This window comes from Thunnus maccoyii, chromosome 11 (assembly GCF_910596095.1).
Source record: "Thunnus maccoyii chromosome 11, fThuMac1.1, whole genome shotgun sequence".
NCBI classification, from domain to species: Eukaryota; Metazoa; Chordata; class Actinopteri; order Scombriformes; family Scombridae; genus Thunnus; species Thunnus maccoyii.
In genome coordinates, this window is record NC_056543.1 from 6,768,825 (window position 1) to 6,788,979 (window position 20,155).

At 39.9% G+C, this 20,155-nt stretch overlaps 1 protein-coding gene across 9 annotated transcripts in view; it reads left to right on the forward strand.

The window, feature by feature from the left end:
* The first annotated feature begins 258 nt into the window (after positions 1 to 258).
* tns1b (tensin 1b) overlaps positions 259 to 20,155 on the forward strand; it is a 174,445-nt gene continuing 154,548 nt past the window's right edge. For 8 of the 9 annotated variants that reach the window (XM_042425614.1, XM_042425619.1, XM_042425620.1 and 5 more), the window contains exon 1: positions 259 to 554. In XM_042425614.1, the coding sequence (XP_042281548.1) occupies positions 468 to 554 (87 nt within the window). In that variant the 5' untranslated portion in view covers positions 259 to 467. Of the gene's footprint in view, positions 555 to 19,870; positions 20,117 to 20,155 lie in introns of those variants that run through there. The other variant, XM_042425621.1, reaches the window with a different exon arrangement.

Below are 20,155 nucleotides of genomic sequence, written 5' to 3' on the forward strand. Positions count from 1 at the left end.
TGTAATGTCCCTGAAAGTGTCCATGATCTGATATGTGTGTGTGTGTGTGTGTGTGTGTGTGTGTGTGTGTGTGTGTGTGTGTGTGTGTGAGCGAGAGAGAGAGAGAGAGAGAGAGAGAGAGAGAGAGAGAGAGAGAGAGAGAGAGAGCCTCTATGTGCTGTTTAAGTATTGGCGGCTACCTGTTTGCTCTCCTCAGTCTGCAGAGGGAAGTCACTTCACCTCAGTGTGGCAGCCAGTCGGCGCACGGTTGCGTGAAAAAAACAAAACAAAGTGCGTAAAAATTGCGTAAAACTTATTTCAATGCTGGTAACGCAGTGATGCAAGACCGACTGCGCAGATATGTGGTCTGTCTGGGCGGAATAAAATCATAATAACTCTACCTGCTGCTGCGACGTGAGGGACAGGAACCGGGAGGTGAAGTCTTGAATGGGTTAGGACGTGTGTGTGTGCGCTCTGGCTTTGCTCGGATGGGATGCACAGTGAGCTTCATCTGCTGTGAAGAGGACTTTCTGCAAATGCCTGTTTACCAACATGAGGAGGAGAAGAAGAAAAAGGCAAGTGGGCGATCGCGTGCAGACACGAGTGGGCGTCAAAACACGACCTGACAAAAAGGTTTTTGGTGCAGAAAAGGCTGCGTGATTGTTCAGGTTGTTTTCACTGCAGATTGGACAGTTACATGCATGATTTATGACCCGATTTAATATATTTATGTCTTCTAAAGTCCTCTAAAACCACATATTAAGAGCAATAACAAGCAAAGTTTAAGTCAGAGTTAGAGCCAGTGGTGAAATAAGTAAGAAACAGCTTGTGCACAACCATCAATCCAGGTATATCTTTAGTTATTACCTGCTTTTACATTATCAAACGCTTATTCGTGTCAGTGAGGTAAACCATTCACTATGACTGCCAAGAGCAACTCTGAGAAGTCCCAAGTTCAGTCATGCTGACACTCAACAACAAAAAAGCACAGGGCTCATCCGTAGTAGTGATCTTACCTGTAGTGATGTAATGGAAATCATGTCACTGTTTCTGTCTCTTTAGAGTCTGCTGCTGGGTCTCTATTGAGTTATTAAGATTTGTTTAAGCTGTTAAATATAATAGTGCTTTGCAGCCTGAGGCTCTAATTTCTGCCCTGTGGAATGTGGTCAGTGACCTGAACTGATTTACTTCCTCAAATCCAAAGCGGACCAGTCAGGGTTGATTATAATTAATATGAGTTTATATAAATCTACACACAGCATTGATTTCACACTTCACTTTAGATATAGTTGATATAGAGGCTTTACATCTATGTGTGTGTGTGTGGATAAACAACACTCTCATCAGCACCGGAGCTCCTACTTACTATCCTCGAAAAATCAACACTAGAATATTTGCCATGTGATGAGAGTTCAGTCTACTCTTGAATATCATTCATGATGCCAGTTTGTGTCTTTAACGAGCGTCTGGTAGGAGGGTTAGTTTGGCGACAAATATTCAGAGTCGATTATGAAGGATTCAGGAGTTGTTTGTTCACTCTCAGAGCTGACTCGGCACTGAGGCGGCTGTTTTTAAAATAAAACTAAAAGCTGTGTTGTAATATTTAAACTCTGGCACGCTGGTGGTTAACAGTGAGAGTTATTCTGCGCCATCCTACTTTGGTAAGTGTGGTTTGAAAACACTGATGATGCACTTTATTTACCTCTAGAGCTGCAACTAACAATTATCTCCATTACTCATGAATCTGTCTATTACTTTCTCGATTAATCAATTAGTCGTTAGGTCTATAAAATGTCTGAAAATGGTGAAAAATTGTGAAAAAATCACTGTTTTGCTAAGTTTGAGATGCAACCTAACACTTTTGAAGACAAAAAAAAAAAAAATCACATCTAAGAAGCTGGAATCAGAGAATTTTGGCATTTTTTTGTACAAAACTTTCTCAAAATGATTAATAGATTATCAAAATAACTGTTAATTAATTTTCTGTTGATGGACTGATAAACTAATCGTTGCAGCTCTAATTACCACAGAGTTGAAATCTTTATTTGTTAAGTGTTCAGAGCTGCTCACTACATTTATGTGTTTCTTTCTGCAAGATTTAATGTGCATTTCCAGTTCTGATTGCTGTGGTCATTCAGAGTCATAGCGTGGATCACTGAAACAGTACAAACATATTGTCCACAACAGCAACAGCACAGCACAGAAACATATTTTATAGCAAACAGTCTAACTCTCGTGCTGCTGGGAAGTAACACTATAGAGACACTTTCTAGACACCTCGGATATGCCGAGCCCGTCTGGTGGCACAGACAAACAGCTCGCACCGAGGCGTGTAGGGCTGTGGGCACATGGGGAGCTGTGGGAAATGAATGCCCCGACTCTGCCAGCGGAGTTGTGGTTGGAAGTAATGAAGTGGTGCTAAAGTGTTGAAAATAGTCACTCAAGTGAAGTAGCCAAGTGTCAGTCATGCTGTGTGGAAACAATCAGCATTCACTCACGATTTAAAGGAACATTTTGCAAGAAGCTTTTAAAAATGTGGAGCTGTTTATTGCTGACCTCCAAAGACTGAAGAAAGTAAGTTTATGTTCTCAGAATTTGAATTGGTCAATTGCCAAGTACAATAATGACTTATCTTGAAGACATTGTGGTGTGTAAGAATGCCTCTTAACTTTTGAACTTTTGTGCTTAGTATCTTTGCTTGTCTTTTATGTATTTACTTTTCCAAATGGTGCACAAACCTTAGCGTTTTTTTTTTTTTTTGCATACCGTTTGTTCTTGTTTTCATGCTGATGTTTGTGGTGGCAGGTGTGCTCAGGTGCAGAGAGATTGCTTCCTGTGGTAAACGCTCCCTGTGTACGTCTGATGCTTGTGGTTTCGCGTCCCAGATGAAGAAGAGAGTTTAGCCGCTCCTGTCAGCAGGGAGACCCACGGTGCAGATCTTTTGAAGATCGATAACAATCGGCCAGAAAGTAAAAACCCTCATGTAAAACCAAAGTACACAGCCTAGACTTTGAACCAGATGAGGGGGGTCTTGAATAGGCTTCGGGAAGAATGCGAGCTGTGTTTTTTTGTCTAGGGTTTGTTTTATTATAGCAGTGCATGGGCTGACAGACAGATGACAGAACACAATCCGTGTTTGACTGCAAACATGCATCTGCAATTATGGAGATGATGCGTTATACTGTTGTATGGACGCGGCTTGCACGTTCGAGAATCCTTTTGTTTACAGAAACAAAATCAACGGATTCTACTTGCTTACTTTAAAGTCCCCCTCCACCCAAAAATGTGTTTTTCTTATTGTTATCTGATTGATGTTTTTTTTTTTTTTGCAGAAAATGACTGTGTGGTCCCCATCACTTACATTGAACGTGCATTTGAAAGGGATCTTTTACATTTACATGTCTGGAGCCTGCATTTGGTTTTTGGTATGATTTGTCTCTGTTTTCTGTTTCTGTTTCAATCTTTTAAGGCCAGATAACACTGGAATCAACTTAGAGTTTTAGTTGTTTGTGCCAGTGTTACTGTTCTTTGGAGTGTCTTATAATTAGGGACCAGTGTTGATCTGAGTCTGGTCAAGAAGGGTTTGAGAGGCAGAGGTTAGTCTCAGTAATTGATACAGCAGAGTCTTTTCTTGGATTTGACCGGAATTGAGGGGGGGGGGCGACTGGAGAACTAGACTCGAATGGTGGTTCAAAACTCTTATCGCTTTCTTCTAAATTTTTTAGTGGGTATCACCCTAGTCCTGTTGTTTTTGAGTGTTTTTCTGTGTACATATCGGGTGTATCAACAAATTTCTGCTCATTCTGCTTGACCAAATACAAAAAATTAAACCAGGTTTGATTGTAATTTGGACATCATGTAATTATAATGTAATTGCATTTGCATTTGGTGCAAATTAGCACAAATTTACATAAAGCTCAGTTGTCTTTGTGCCTCGATATAAACTACAATGTAAAATGTTAAAAATAAATGCTTTTTAAAATGAGACGAAAAGGGTCTTTTAATGATTTTCACATTTATATAAAAGCTGAATAATTCTATACACTAGAAGTACAGTACGTATCATTTATGTAACGTGTGATGGGAACCATACAGTAGCATTTTAAAGCTATATTGACAGGTATCTGTTCGCCAGTCGTCACTGGGTTTCAAGTATCTTGACATAAGTAATACCGCTGACTATCCCTCCTTAAAGAAATTAATCCTCATTTCATTTTGATGCCTGTCAAGTCCGGGTCTCTATCTCTCCCCTGTTTCTGAATTCCCACCGAAGTGTCAGACGGCAGGCGGGGGCTTTCCTGGGATTTGAAGATTTTTGATAAAGGTATGCGGTGAACTGAGAGTTACCTGCCGCCCCATATTGCATTCCAGTGGATGCTTTAGCTGTGGGGGAAACAGTGTGTCCTCTGTGCTGCGTCTCTGGGGAGGCCTATCATTTCACTCCTACCTGCCGGTGCTGACCTACACATGGGCCCCAGAACAAGACCCTCTCTGTGTGTTCCTGTGTGGAAAGGTGCCCAGTGTGTGCTTGACCCGGGAGAAGCTTGTGATGCCTCAGCAAAGTTAACCCCTGTCATGTTACCTTTTAATGCCCGTGCACACAGGAATTTAACCTCTTGCGGACATTTCTGCATTTTATTTCAGAGAAGGAAGTTTTTTTTCAATTGACCTATACTTCACATGCCAGTCTGGGTAGAAAATATTAGATCTTGTTTGTCTTTAAGATGATATTTAGTTGGATTAGAGGATAGCAAGACTGTTTGTGAGTTAAGTGAATGTAACCTGAATTCATATTGTGTGCAACTGTCTGTCTGGAAGTCTCCCACGTTCTGCTCCCAGCAGGTTAAACTAACTCTCACCACCAAATATTTTAACGTTTTAGTTAAACACAGTCTCTCAGCTACTCTGCATCCTTCCCAACCACCCTGTAACTCAATAATAAGATCCAGTTACTGAATGAGAAACTTGCACACAGCAATCATGACATTTAAAAATAACACGGAGAGAACGAGAAGAAACGAGTCGATCAGAGCAGCCTCTTTATCTTCTCGTCGACTTCAGATGTGTGTCTAAATTTGCATGTGTGAATATATTTCAACAACTCTACTAAGAGAAGCAGTTAGGACCAGTACATTTACAGTGATAAAGACATAATTGTGCAATGGAAAAAGCTCTTTGTGTACTTAAGTCGTATAAATAGCGCTAAAATTTAATGCAAGCGACACAATCTGAGAAGCTAATAGTCTGAGAAAATAAACTGTACTCGTGGGCTCTTACTTATGATGAAAAGTCCGCATTTGAGGAAGGATGACTGAACTTATGCAGATAAATTCAGAGAAAATGTATCTCTTCTTCATTTAAAGTCAGAAAAAGATACTTCAAATTACTTTTAGTCTCATTTAAGAACCCGTCAGACAGTCGTATTTGGTCGTAATTGGTAATATATGCAGCTACAGATTTAAAATTCCCTCCATGAATGTAGATGTGTTTGTTAAATTGTACAACTCGAGCCAGCTGCTAGCATGGAACCGTCTAATGATCTGAGCCTCTTTTTTTTTTTTTTTTATCCATTTTGGGAGGCTTTACTTTTAACGCCTCATGGTCAAAGGATGTGTGAATCCGATGAGCGGATATTTCTTTTCCAAATAGCCTTTCAAGACATTACCGATTCAGTGATGCGTGACGTTGGCCACAAAGCCTCTGGAACAAGAAGATAATGGGATACAAAAGGCGTTCATTGAGCTTCTTAAAGTGTCTTTAATTCACTTGGCAATGCACAGTGGATAGAATGACAGTCAGAATGATAGATTAAGGCACAGGGCAACTGTATTTTCCCCAAGAGTCACGGTTGTGTGCCCCTTTTCTTGGAATGTAAAGCAGAGGCCTTACTTCCACTTCTGCCTTCAGACCTTGTGGTATCAGTGCAACATAATACGCACAGTTTAGCCCTATACCATCCAGCTTCTATGGCTTTGTGTGCCGTGAATGTGGTCTTTATGCTGCAGTTTTGTTGATATTTCTCTACGTGTGGGGAGGGGGGGGGGGGATTTTCTTGTTTTCTCCCTAATACTTGGCAAAGCGATGTGGCATTCGCTCTTGGCAACGTCGAAATCCCACAAAGTCTCACTCTGGGGGCCTTTGTAGCCATTCACAACACTTCCGAGTGATGGACAGGGAGCTCGGCTCTCCCAGGTCGCATCCCTTTCGCCTCAAAATGTGTCTTTTGTTGATATTTGTGGCTTGTCTCTTTTCCCGGGGTCTTTTTCACCAAGGTCGGATGCCGCAGGGCTCCAAGGGTAATTACTGTGACAGTGGAGCAGAAGTTAGGCTGGGCTACCCAGGTCGCCCAATCATGTTTTCATCATCGGGAGAATGTTTTTCTTTGGGGACGTAATAAATCCCCCCTTTGACATGCTGCATTTACTCTGAATACACACAGGAAGAAAGACCCCAGATTTTTTTTTTTTCCTCTCTCTCTATTTTGCACCAATGCTTGTAACAAGCTGAGGCAGATCATTGTTGCCAGTTCGCCCTGACTGGTTTTTAAAAGGATAGGTTTGCACACTTAGACATTCCACTGTGGAGGAATTTCATAGGTATTTGCACTGGAATGTAGTTTCTCAGTGGACTGTGAGGGAAACGTAATAGGCATTATTTAACCATAAAGTGTGTAATGCACATTATAGACTACTCACTGTCACAGGCAAAGTTGTGTAGGAAATAAAGAGTTCACTGGATTGTATACGACTTATCTTTCGCCAGTGACCAAGGCAATGCAGAGTAAATAAGATATTACATAGGCTTAGATTGACAGACTTCCTTTATCAGTGTTTTCAGGAAAACTTAACTCTTATCTTTATATGTGTCTCCAATAACCAAAAGAAAACACAGGTGGAAACAACAGTTGATTGTTCTGCAGAGAAAGTTTGTCATGCCTTTATTATTACTACAGCAGGAGTAGAAACTTAATAGCCCTCCATAAAAAAAAAAAAAACCCAGCACATGTTCCACGTTCCCGTCCTGATCCCTGTTAATGAGAGCGGGTGTGTCCCACCCTTTTTGCCAGGCAAAGGAATCTTTAATTAAATCACACTCTCGGACCTGATGTTACATGTGTTGCACGCGCCTGAAATCCAACACAAGCGTCATTGGCGTGCCATGCATTTATATCATATATACACATACTGGGAGTTTATTTATGGTATCCCCAAGGCTGTGTTCACACCAAAGCTGAAAATATACCCATACTATTTTTTCCTCACATAAAGGGTTGGGCAATAAAATGATATATAACATGAGATGATAAGAATTTGTCCACAGTTGGAGATTTGCTATATTAATATACACTGGTGGTAATTCCAGTAACATCTCTGGTTGCATTAGGGCAATTCTGTAAATCATTGAGCAGTGCTGTTGTATAGAGAGCCAAAATCATGACATGACTTCCTGTTTAGCCTCTAGTTTCTCTAGCTTCTGTAACTCAACGCAATCTCTCATTCATCAGTCTTTCTGGAAAAATGAAGTGTGTTCCTGGCGTTTAGTTTCCATATTCTAAGACCACTACAGCAGTTGAAACTTTCATGATTTTAACTAAACAATTATTTCTTCGTGAGCACAGAAAAAACTACAGTAACCATGAGGAAACTACAAGCACAGCAGTGCAGGGACTTACGTCATCATATCTTGGTTTCATCCATATCCATAAAATTTGTCAATGCTTTCTTCTAAAGTCCTTTTTTTTTTAAAAAACTTTCTAGTTGTAATCTCTGTTTTCTATAATCTTCTACACCGTTTGCTCCTCTCTGTCCAGCTGTTATTACAGACATGTCTGATCCAACCCCGACCCCGAGCCCTGGCCGGTGATGTTTAGCCTGTGAACATCTGGGGGCTTATGGGAAATGGTGTTCATTGAAGGCCACTAAAAAACATAAATATTGATTACATTACATTACATTACTCATGTCAATGAGATTTTGAACCCAAAAACAGACATTACTATTTGTTATTGTATCCATGAACACTTTCTTTACTGACTTCCCCAAAATTTTACCATATATTACTGATATTGTGGTATAAAATTACATGAACTGTGATAGCAGATTTGATCTATGTCGTCCATAATTGTGATTCTGATGAGCAAACTATATTATCTGCTGACATACACCAATATAGCAGTAACAAGCTAATATTTGCTGGTTTATGTCTATCTTGCGTGTAATGTTTTTAACTCTATAACACGTGAAATTTGATGTATCTCTTTTTAAACATGCATGGGACATAGGCAACTGTATGTAACATCCTCGTTATAAACAGTAATTTCAGATAAGCCACAATTAGGGTTAAATAACAACAGCCTTTATTGTTAATACAGTTTCTTTGTATGGACTTTCCCAGACAACAAGAATAACATATTGGATTACCTAAATTGAGGGGTTTTACCCTTTTAATCCTATTTCTTTTTACATTACAGTAGTCACATAAGTTTTGAGAACATAATATGCTGCTTCTTTGCCTTCTGCGTGCCTATCTGCCTTGGCAAGTCTTCATGGCATAACTCTGAAAATAGCCTTAATACCTCCACAACATTGTATTGTGTTGTGCAAACTTAGAATGGAGGCGAATGTTTCTATGTGTAAGTGATACACCACTTTACAGAATTTGATAACTAGATTGACTCGTAGTTGCATAACAAGTTACTGTAGTTACCGAAATCATATCTTGCTGTTGTTTGTCTGAACCAAAGTGGCAGCTGTGACACAACTTCACCTCTGTTTTATGGCAGTAAACAATATTGAAGGACAGAGTTTGTTGATGAATGTCAAGCATACCTCATCACATTGAGGTGTACAGTTATAGATGAATGATTAAAACACATCCTCATACACATTGTTGGGTCTTGAGTCAAGAGTTCAGTCCTGCCCTGAGATAACTTTTGTTATGATTTGGTGCTACATAAATAAAACTGAATTGAATTCATAATTAAACGACAGTATAGGTCTAAAATTCAGCCGGCAAAAAAGGACCTATAGTCATATTTACGCCATCTAGCTGCTGTAGTTAGAAAGACCAGAGGACCTCCAGAAAGATCCATAGGACTGTAATATGCTGCTTTCCAAAACTGTTACAAATCACTAATAATAATGACGCTTTATGGTGTGACGACACTGTGGTTAAGGTCTGATTAGGTTTAGGCACAAAAGCCATTTGGTTAGGGTTAGGAAAAGATCATGGTTTGGGTTAAAATGATCACTTGAAAAATGGTTTATACTTCCTTAAAGGTACGCAACCTTCATTGTCATGGCAACAGTAACCACCACAACGTTATGGTTTTTAAAAAAAATGTCCCGAGCGGTCTCCTGCAGCAAAATTCACTTTTTGCCATCTAACAATCTAGCAATTAACCCAACCCACCTCCTTCTATCAAGTCAACTTATGTTGACGTCGTCTGAACTGCGTCACTTCCTCAGGTCATAATAACTACGGCTGCTAGATAGTGTAAACGTAACAATAGGTCTTTTTTGCCGGCCTGAATTTTAGACCTATACTGTTGTTTTTGGGCTTATTATTAGCATTTTAATCTCAGGAGTAAAACATTACATCAGGGTTCATGGGAAAAAAAATCAGGCTCAAAATGTTTCACTGCCAGTGACATGGCGTGACTTTTCCACTAGATGGGGCTACAGCTTTAGGTAGTTCTGTGTATTTTGGGCATTTTATTTTGAGCATGCACCGTACAATGTAGCAGGGAGCTAGCGGGTGGCTAGCAGCTAGGCTAGCACTTCCTAAAAGTTTTAAAAAGTATCTTTTGGTAGCCACTTAGCAGCTACTTTCACTTTAAAATTATCACCACGGTACCATAACAATCTGCTGTATCTTTTACCTGCCTTTAGGGAGTAAATGTTATCTAATAGGAAATTGCCCAATCTGGCAACAGTTCTTGGGCGTAAAATTTTCCTCCCCAGATCCAGTTATTTTCAGCATACCGTGTCGACCAATCAGAAGCCACAAAGAAAAGCGGAACATATTACACACATACCGCCATCGGGTGGAGTAAAGTACGCCCTTCGGCACATGTAGGCAGCGCTCGTTTCTGTAATTATGTATGATTTATTTGAAAGTAACAAGTGAAAAATACACACACACACACACACACACACAACAATAACAAAAATGATTTTTCATTGAAATATGTATTTCACAACTGGAACGGCGGGAGGGGCGGTGCCGCGGCGCCCTTAATGGACCACTGGTTCACTGCTACACTTAATCTGTCCTGGAAGGTTGGGCTGCACTTGTGAGAGATAACAGTAATGGTTGAGTTAGATAAAGTGCCTTTAAACAGTATTAGATGAAAACGAGCGAGCTGCTTTAATGGCTGCATTATCAGTTAGCAGCTCCACTGGAACATTGTTACTTATCACCTCACTGGATAACATTCCAGTCTGGGAACCTTAACTTTCCTGGCACATTCCTGGGATCTCTGGTCATTTTGTGCAATTGTCTTATATTACCGCTAAGCTCTACTTTATGCCAAGCCTTTAACACCTGCCATGAGCATTCTTAAATTTAGCGTCTGAGATTAGGATGCCATGTTAGGGTCTTTCATGGAACAAAAGAGGTGAGTTGGCCCAACTGAGGCCCAAAGCTCTAATTCACACCACCCACTAAGACTAAGCTTTGATGGATTATATTTGTATATTATTTTGATTGACTGGAATATTTTTCATGTCATGCATTAATGCTGCCTAAGCAATCATCCATATACAGTATTCTACATCTGCCTAAAGGTGCAAGTAGTAAAAAAAAAAAGTTCAAAACAGATTTCTGTCAAGCTCCAGTCATATTTTTAACTGATCAAAGCTGAAGCATGGTGTGACAAATGAGCGAGTGGTGTTGCAATGTATTAAATTTTCAACTGTAATAGAATAATATATATAACATTGTTTCACATGATGATAGATTTCACTGTATCATGATGTGCTGTTATGTGCTACAGTGATACATTATCACTGATAAGTTCAATAAGTCATTAATGGCTTTAAAATCCTTATTCCATTTTTTGGGTGGTTGTTGAAGCTCTCAGGTGCCAGACACTAGAGGATTACATGGGTCCAAATCCGAAAGGGACCCGACCACAGTCAGACCTGGTCCGAGTTAGTGCTGTCACTGTAAGTTCAATCAAATCAAATCGGCTTATCCCATGCAGACAGACAGATTCTAAATTATGTCGTACAGTTTACGTTGTTTGTTAGTTTGCGATGCGTTTACTGCCTCACTCAAGTGACAAGCTAACGTTTTTGTATGGAAGATGCATTTTACAAACAGCCTTACCTTTATCCACAATTTTTATATGGTGAATTCAAAATGCAGATGGTTTGTTGTCAAAATTATCCCTTTAGCACAGTTGGCTAATTTTCTCCGGTTTGTGTTGGAGCAAATAACACAAGACAACAATCTTAGTTTGGTATATTTATGGGGAAACAGGGCAGGCTGTGGATCAGACAGACCCCAATTTAAACATGAACAGATGATTTCAGATTGAATGCTTATTCTCCTCCGCCCCACGTTCAAATCTGCAACGATACAACGGACTACTATAGTTTGGATCAGGCCTGCCACAGGTACCCCTCTACCAGACACATGACAATACAATAAAAATTGGCAACACGACTGAAATGTTTCAAAATGAACTTCCTTTTCTGTGAGGGAACATTTGGTTGATAATGTCTCAAAAACAGTAAATGATGATACACATCTAGCTAAAACACAAGCCATACTCTGAGCGACATGCAAGTCTGTAACTGCAGAAATCAGACACATCAAGATGAAGGGAACTTGTTTGCATCGTATTATCTCAGTGACTGGCCAAACATTTGTACTTCCACAACTCTTTTATCTTGCAGGGAACAACCACGTGACGCTGTTTGCTCGGTGTCTGGGTGGGTCTCATCCATTTTGAAAAGGGAAGGACGAGCAGACATGAAAGAAAAAGGAAGACAACCAATAAACAGTGAATACATTCCTTCCTTCAAACTGCTGCTCGTAGCCAAAACAACAGCATAGTGCTGCATTTGATCCATTTTTATCAATGTTCCGGGTACTTTAAAACAGAGGTCATGACTACTCAGTGTGATTTTAATGATGCTGTGGTTTTTATCCAGCAGATGGGGACATTGCCATTAATTTCTCTGACCCTAAACTGTGATTGATCAACATTAACTGTGGTCCAGCAGTCCTTAGTTTGAGTAGAGAGGAGAAAATATATCTCTGCACTACAATAGTTTTTTGCTGGTAACACACGTGAAGGCTAATTTCTCCTTAACAACCCCTTTTCTTTGGACTGGAGTTATTTAAGTCATGAAAAGGGACGAACACAAGGAGGTTAGACAGCAAGTATTAAGATGTATCTGCGCAAATGAGACCTTTGTTTTTCCCATAATATAAAATGACATGAATGACTCCTCCAATGATGATCTTTTATTTGCGTATCTATTATGTGCAGAGGTTGTGACAAATGTGTCACGTGCCTCTTAAAAAGAAAACGTTAGCAAGTTATAAAATTTAGTAAAGGAGAAGCCCTTTTTTTTCTTCTAAAGCACTGAATGATTCCAATGTAAACACTATTAAAAGCTCCCATGCGGAGGTGACGGCTGTGTAATGTCCCATCTCTCTCTCTCCTGCAACAAGGTCTGTTTCTGAGAAGTTAATTCAATTAAAGCAGACAAAAGACCACTGGCACCAATAAAGTTTGGGTGAAATGTGAAGCCATGCGATGGACACACACACAGTCTTGTGGCAAGTCGAGCGTGATTTACATTTGCATAATGCCCCGGCCACTGGGCAGGCTCACTATCGCCATGGGTAACAGCTGGTGTTGTGAAGAAATGCAGCTCTGTGTTTAGTGGGTGTGTCATGTCTGAAGCTGACAGGCGGGGAGTCCACACACCACACACACGCACACACACACACACACACATTAATATACTTGTGAAGACTCTGTTCCTAACACTTTAACTTTAACCCCTCTCCTCTACATAACTAATCTAAACTTTAGCCCTAGCATAAATCTAATTTCAGTCTTAACCATAAGCTCCAAAAAAATAAATACAGCAGTTAAAAGGACTTTAAGTAATCCTTAAGATGTCAGGACTGGTTGATTTGATGATACCTGTGGTTATCATGGTACCAGCAAGTGTGGTTTAATACTAATGCAAACACTCTTTGAGCCGCTACTTTGTGAGAATCACAACAGAGGAGCAACTGGCGGATCTGTTGACAGTGCAGCCAAACAAACTCACGTTGTCCTTAATAAAGAGATCAGTCAAAAATAATCGTAACCGCAATCTGATTTCACGCTGCACACTGCAAAAGTAAGTTTTCCAAACAACAGCAGGACACTTTAAAATGAGTTGTTTACCTACAATAGCTTTCTGTGCAGCCTGTCGCCTGCAACTATTCATCTAACAGCTCCTTCTTGTTCCCTTACTCTCTTGCAAAAGTTGAAAATGATGAAAAAATGCTGAAAATGACAGTTGTCTTGTTTCATAGACACATTTTTGATGAATGATTGCAATTAGCACTAAGTGCCGTGACATTTACATTGTATTTCCTGTTGCAGCCTCACCGCAGCAAGACATTTTCTGTTTCCATTAGTTGTATCTTAATACAGCTTTGATATGTTGTAAAGAGAGTCAACAGTAAACAGTGAGGCTGATATAAATGAGATAAAATGCTGCATTATCTCCTGGGAACCCCTCACACTTACATTGGCAATCTGAATCATGCACCGTATTGATGGACTCTGCCACTGCCAATAAAAACTACTAGATGGAGAGATAATTACTGAATGTATTAACATTGAATGGCACGATTGCAAACACAGCAATACGTGAGAGATTTTTAAAAAGAATATCTTTACCCACAGTATACGGCAAGTGTGTTGGGAGGGAAAAACATTACAATTATGTAAAATATGACATTTTATATAATGTTTCTCAATGAAGAAATCTAAAAAGCCTTTTTTTCTTCACCTTCTCATTTCATTAAACCAGATTGTACAATATCAGTAAAGGGAGAGTTGAACCTTAAGGTTGAAGTGGCTTATAAATCTGAACAGAAAAAGCCCCCATCTCGAGTTATTTGTCCAAATGGGAGTAGACCCTGATGCAGGAGGGATTTCATATGTCATCTGGTGTGATAGCTCAGGATTCTTTAGGAGGATCATTAAAAACATACCAGAACATACTGTATGGCTTGTTTTGTTTAACTGGCTGCCATTGAAATCTGGATGTATGATGTAAAGATGTGTGGAGCTCTCTATACAGAAAGTTGATTAACATATCTTGCAGCCACACATTTCATATAATTACATATCATATTATAACTCCCCCAAAATCCGTTTGCACTAATTTACCTATCTCAGTCTGTCTTTGACATCATTGCAATACTCTATCCACATAAGCCATGAATCTTCAGGGATTACAATTTTTCATCATTAATAACCTGTCAGCATCATCCCCGCGTATTACATCAGTTTCTTGCACATGTAAGACATATAGACGTAATGCATCCCCAAGGAACAGTCTAATCCGCTAGAACAGCTCTGTGTTTCTTGGAAATCCACTAATAGATGATAGAACTCACCCTGTGTGAGGCTTAATATGTGTTGAGTGTGTTGAAGGGATTTTGTGAGTACATGTGCGACTTGACTGCTGTGTGAAGAAAAGTCCCCGAGGGCTCATCTGAGGCGGCGGTGTCACGTTTACAGACTGGCCAGTGGCTTTAACCTCTAAACAACTGGCTCACTGACATCTGCATAGATTGCAACATGTTGGATTTTCACCACTAAGAGGAAACATTTGATCTTTCTTTAAACATCCCCCAGACATGTATGGAGACATATACAAATACTCATAAGAAACGATTAAAATGACATCTACTCCTTAAATCCAGAATCTATGAATATGGAAATATGTTTCAATTCAGATGTTTAACTGCTGGACACAAGATGCCTCCTACTTCACTGAAAAGGTCATTCACAGTGTACAGGAGGGGAACCCCAAATTTCCTGGAATTGTAAAAAAAAACAAAAACCCCTTCAAAGTACTTGAGAGTACTTGAGATGCGATCCCAAAGCTTCTTCCATTCCTGGAAACATTTCCTGTTGTCATCTTGTGTTATTGTGTTCAGAGCCTCCTGCAGTTCTTCCTGGATTTCTTCCAGAGTGGCGTATATCTTTCTCCCTTTCAGTCCCATTTGTATAGACTTTGGTTACCTAGCAGTAAATCCCATAACTATAACTACACCCTACTTCTCTGTTATTGATGGCTTCTGGAAATTTTAGGGAATTTTTGGCCTCCTATTATATGGACTAGAGGTTTCAAGTTTCCACATCACATTTGTGTGAGTTGCATACCGGACTATGATTGGCTCAAAATTGGTTGTGATGTCACAAATCATGCTGGTAGGGTTCACACCTTAAACTCAGATTTAAGGTGAGCACAGAGAAACTTTTTTTGTTTTCAGTAGCTGAATGTGAAAACAGCCTTCTAGTGTCAAACTCTGCACATACGCTCAGACTGTCTTGAGTGATTGTGATATTCGGTGAGGTGTGGTGAAGAGAAGCCAGCAGGGGGCAGCCAGTGTTGTGATTTGTCGGTGCAGTAAGCTTGCAAGAGTTTTTCTGTGCTTTAATGCCGTGTTCATGTGGTTTAATCAGAAATGACAAGTGTGAGCTCATGCAACATGCGCTTCCAATTTAAACCCATGCCTTTGCCTTTTGCTCAGCACACATGGCAGGGAGGACCACTTACACAATACACAGACGTTTCAGACACTCCTCTCGGCAGCGGCATTCACGGAGGCCTCACTCATGGCTTAGCACTTTGAGGAGCGATAACAATCGACCAGAAAGTAAAACCCCCCATGTTAAAACCTAAACACACAACGCACACTTTGATCCAGCTGAGGTGGTGGGGAGGGGGGGGGGGGGTTAGGAAGGGCTTTAGGAAGAATGAACCCTATATGGTTTTGGCTAGGGGCTTCACAATGTTTACAATACAGACACAGTTAGGACCCTCTCTCTACATACACATACACAGACAAATTCTCAGCTTGCTTTTATCATTCAGCAATGGGATTCTTTTATTTGTTCCTACTTGTTTCTTGTGTTATGATCTGACTCAAGTGACTCAAACAACTGATACTAACCATGTTGCCACAGCACTACAAAAAAAACAAACAGATGCAACCCAAAGGGAAACACCACTACAGCCTAACAGGGAAAACACTGTATACAGCGTATCAGGACAGGAACACTTATCTTCTGAATGGCACACGACAATTTGACACCAGGTGACAAACCAATGCTTCCTGAGAGAAAAAAAACCTCACTGTATCTCAAAAAAACAGAAACCAGAGCTACACCAGAGCTGCTCTGGCAAACAGATCACACAGCCAAAACCAGTATGCAGCTGGACCAAATCACCTAATCAGCGTGCACAATCAACACTGCTGCTACTTGAGGCGGAAACAAACTTTTTTAACAAAATAACCTTAATGGACGAGCCCCCGTTTGTTATGATCTGGTTCAACTGGCCACGACAAAAGGGATACACATTAGTGTTAACAAAAGGAATTCATTTTAAGCAACTTAAAGAAAATTGAAGTGTTAACTAAATATTTACAGTATGGAGTGTGGAAATCAGTGGTATCAGTAGTGTACGTGATGCATGAGTGGAGAATGTGTGTGCATGAGTGTTTTAAGGTGCATGAAAGCAAACGCAAAGGACTAAAGCAACATAACCAAAACAAACAGGTGCCTGTAGGGTGAGGTGGGAAAAGAGCTGCAGCAGCAATGCAGCCGAGTGTCAGAGAGACTTAAATAACCTGGAAACACCGCAGGCCCTCAGGTGTTCCAGGTTAAGCTTAAGATCACCTGCAGAACAAAGAGAGATGCAGGTTAATACTAGGAGTGTGCCCGAATACAAATACATTATTCAGCAAAGCACAAATAGTGGGTTTTATATGAATATTTGTTTCATACAAATATTTAAAAAACTATTTGTTGGGAGTGTTCCCCAGAGATAAAGCTGAGCTACTGACACAAGCAAAGTGCTCCCAAGAGACTCTCCAAACCTGTTGTTCCCCTTCTCCTTTCTTCAAAGTTAGGTTATAAAAAATAAGTGCAAAGCAATAATCGCCTTTGAAGTTCCTCTCTACACATCACATTGTGTGCTGTCTCTGTGTTATGGGTGTATAAATAGTCAGAGGTCTGTCTGTAATGAGGCGATGAGTAAAGTTTTGGCTCAGTAATCAGTGCAGTCGTCTATGATCTGGGAGACTCCAGTTCAAGACCCGATGTGTGGATCTCCTTCGTAAGGTAGTTTATTCATGAACACTTATTGTAACACTTTAATTTTCTAAAAATTAAAAGTGTCATAAAAAGAAAAACAGGATTTTTAAGCCTCTTTCCACTTTTATTTGAATACAAATACAGATACAAATACAAATACTGGGCTCTCTGCACATCCCTAGTTAATACCAGATCAAACCACAAGATGACACCAGGAGTCATCACCCTTGTTTACTGTCATTACACAGTTATTAAGTTTGTGTAAAGCATTTTGTGTCTTATCATTATTACAAATGTAAATACATACTGTACATATGCTTACATCTGTAGAAAAATCTCAGTAATTGGTTGAATTACACAACTTGGAATATATTCGTATGCAATCTGTATGAATTCAAATGGTTTCACTGTGACAAGACATGACACACGGATCTTTAATGACTAGTTAACGATGAACGTAGGTGGTGGGATTGAATTACGCCTCTTGGTATCAGTGTAGCTTCTGTGTGTGACAAGGAGGCTGCCACTGTGTTTCATCACCAGCAAAGTAAATATCACTTCTTTCTTCAAAACCTTGTAAAGGTCATGTCAAGAAGAGAAGAGTAAACTAGAGGAATGTTAATGCTCCATGTCACTCCTGTTGCGCTGCATGCCCCTTCCTCACTCTCTGATGAGGGGCAATGAATCTGTCAGGTCTGAGGTGGCTTCCATCAAGGGTCTGTTAAAAAAAAAAAAAAACAATAGAGAAGCCTGTTCAGTTGGGAGTTACTCGGTTAGGGGACCCTTTATAGGAGGGACGACCTCTTCACCTCAGCTGCCGGTGCCTCTGATGTGACTGATAGTGAATTGATTCATTTGTGCACCTCTTGTTGTAGAGAGAAAGCAAAAAGTAAACACTGTGTAGTCAAGCCGGAACTAGTCCATCTGATTTCCACAAATCAATACACTTACATCATCATTGACTGATATGACTATATGTAATATGAAAGGAGTCGATTGTAATGATGAACACTACACAGAGAATTACCACCCGACCTTGCAGCACCCTTCAGCTCTTTTTAGCCTTTTTTTTTTTTTTTAGCTCATAGCGACTAAGAAAGTTAAATTACAATAAGACACAGATATTTTTCTCAGGAGTCGTGGGAGACTAAACACTATTACATTCCACTATTTCTAAGACGGTTTTGAGTAGAGGATGATATACATACTATATGTGGTAAATGTTTGACTGCTGTCAATGGACACTGTTCTCCTACAATGCATCCACAGAATTGCAAGAATTATTCAGAGAGCAACAACACTTCATATAAAATAAATAAGGAGAGAAAAAAAAAGATCTATATTCTTCAGGTGACCAGAAACACAACTCAACATTTTGTGTCTGCAGGATGTGCAGGGAATTCTTAACCCATAAGAACCCCATGACGACACAGGTGTCACCAACCCTTTCAATGTCCTGGAAAATTCCTTATACAGCTTTATCCTTGATTTTAACTCATGAAGTCCCTAAAGTGACATCTATTGAACATCCTGGTGCAGTCATGTGACAATGTGTGAATCTGTGTAGCCATGACATCACTTCCAAAATGGCAGTGTGCCTGGTCAGCAAATGTGACAGAACTAGCTAATTTTAAAAAGCTTGTTTTTTGTTACTAAAGGTAGGTTTCAACCCATTTAACAATTCTGATGCTTTAATAAGACGTCCTGGATTACATTTAACCTGCACATTTCTTGAACAAATTGATATAAAACATGTTAGGGAAATGTATTCCTTGTGGTCCATTTGGTCTATTTTATATTCCCCATAATTTTCCTTTAAGGAGAACTGGGTCCGGGTTCTTAGGGGTTAACTAACATGTTGGACATAACAAAGCTATATGTAAGGTATGTCATGTTGTGTATCCATCAGCTTGTTGTGGAGTTCTTCTGGTCCCAAAATGATCAATGAATGCAACTTTAATTGATTAGTTATTTGGTTTATGAAATGTCAGAAAATGGTAAAAGAGCCCCAGGTAACGTCCTCAAACGTCTTGTTTTGTCTCAATTAAAAGTCAGTAAGACAAAGATAATCAGTTTAATGTTGTAGAAGACGAAAGAAAACAGAAAATATTCACATTGAAGGAGCTGGAATGAGAGAGTTTTCATATTTTTTCTTGAAAAATTACTCCAAATTTTTAATTGATTATCAAAATAGTTGATGATTAATGTTCTGTCATTTGACTAATCAATTAATTGCTGCAGGTCTAGTTTGGAAACACAGTGTGCAAGAACCTTTTCAGTGCTTATAGATTTACACTTTCTGTAAATTGCTTGATTCTATGCCTGGACACATCTGGAGACACATCACGTCTTTGTTCTGATAACAGCCAGAATTCAATTTTCATAGAGAGAGAGTTCAGTGTGTTCTCGGCCTACACGCTGACCTTGGTAAAAAAGTACAAGAGACACACAAAAAAAATCTCAGAGAGGGAACAACAGCTCCTGGTATTCTCACTTTCCATGTTATGATCTCCTGACACAGGCGTTCCATAGTGTGTGTGTGTGTGTGTGTGTGTGTGTGTGTTTCCTCTCCTCCTGCTAACAATGCAGTTCAGGAAGTATGTCAGGATAAGGGCCAGACTGCAAGGCTCTCTTTGGTCAGTGCATTCAACTTTGAGGGGACAATAACATAGTCTTGTTAAATCCAGAAAAGCTAGCGCGGTGTTCGAGAAAGCTCTGGATCTGTGAAAGGGAATAACTGCCCCAGGTGTCTTCAAAGACAACTCTGCGATGTCCCTCTCGCTGGTGAGTGCTGTTGCAACACGTCATTTACAACTGTGGGTG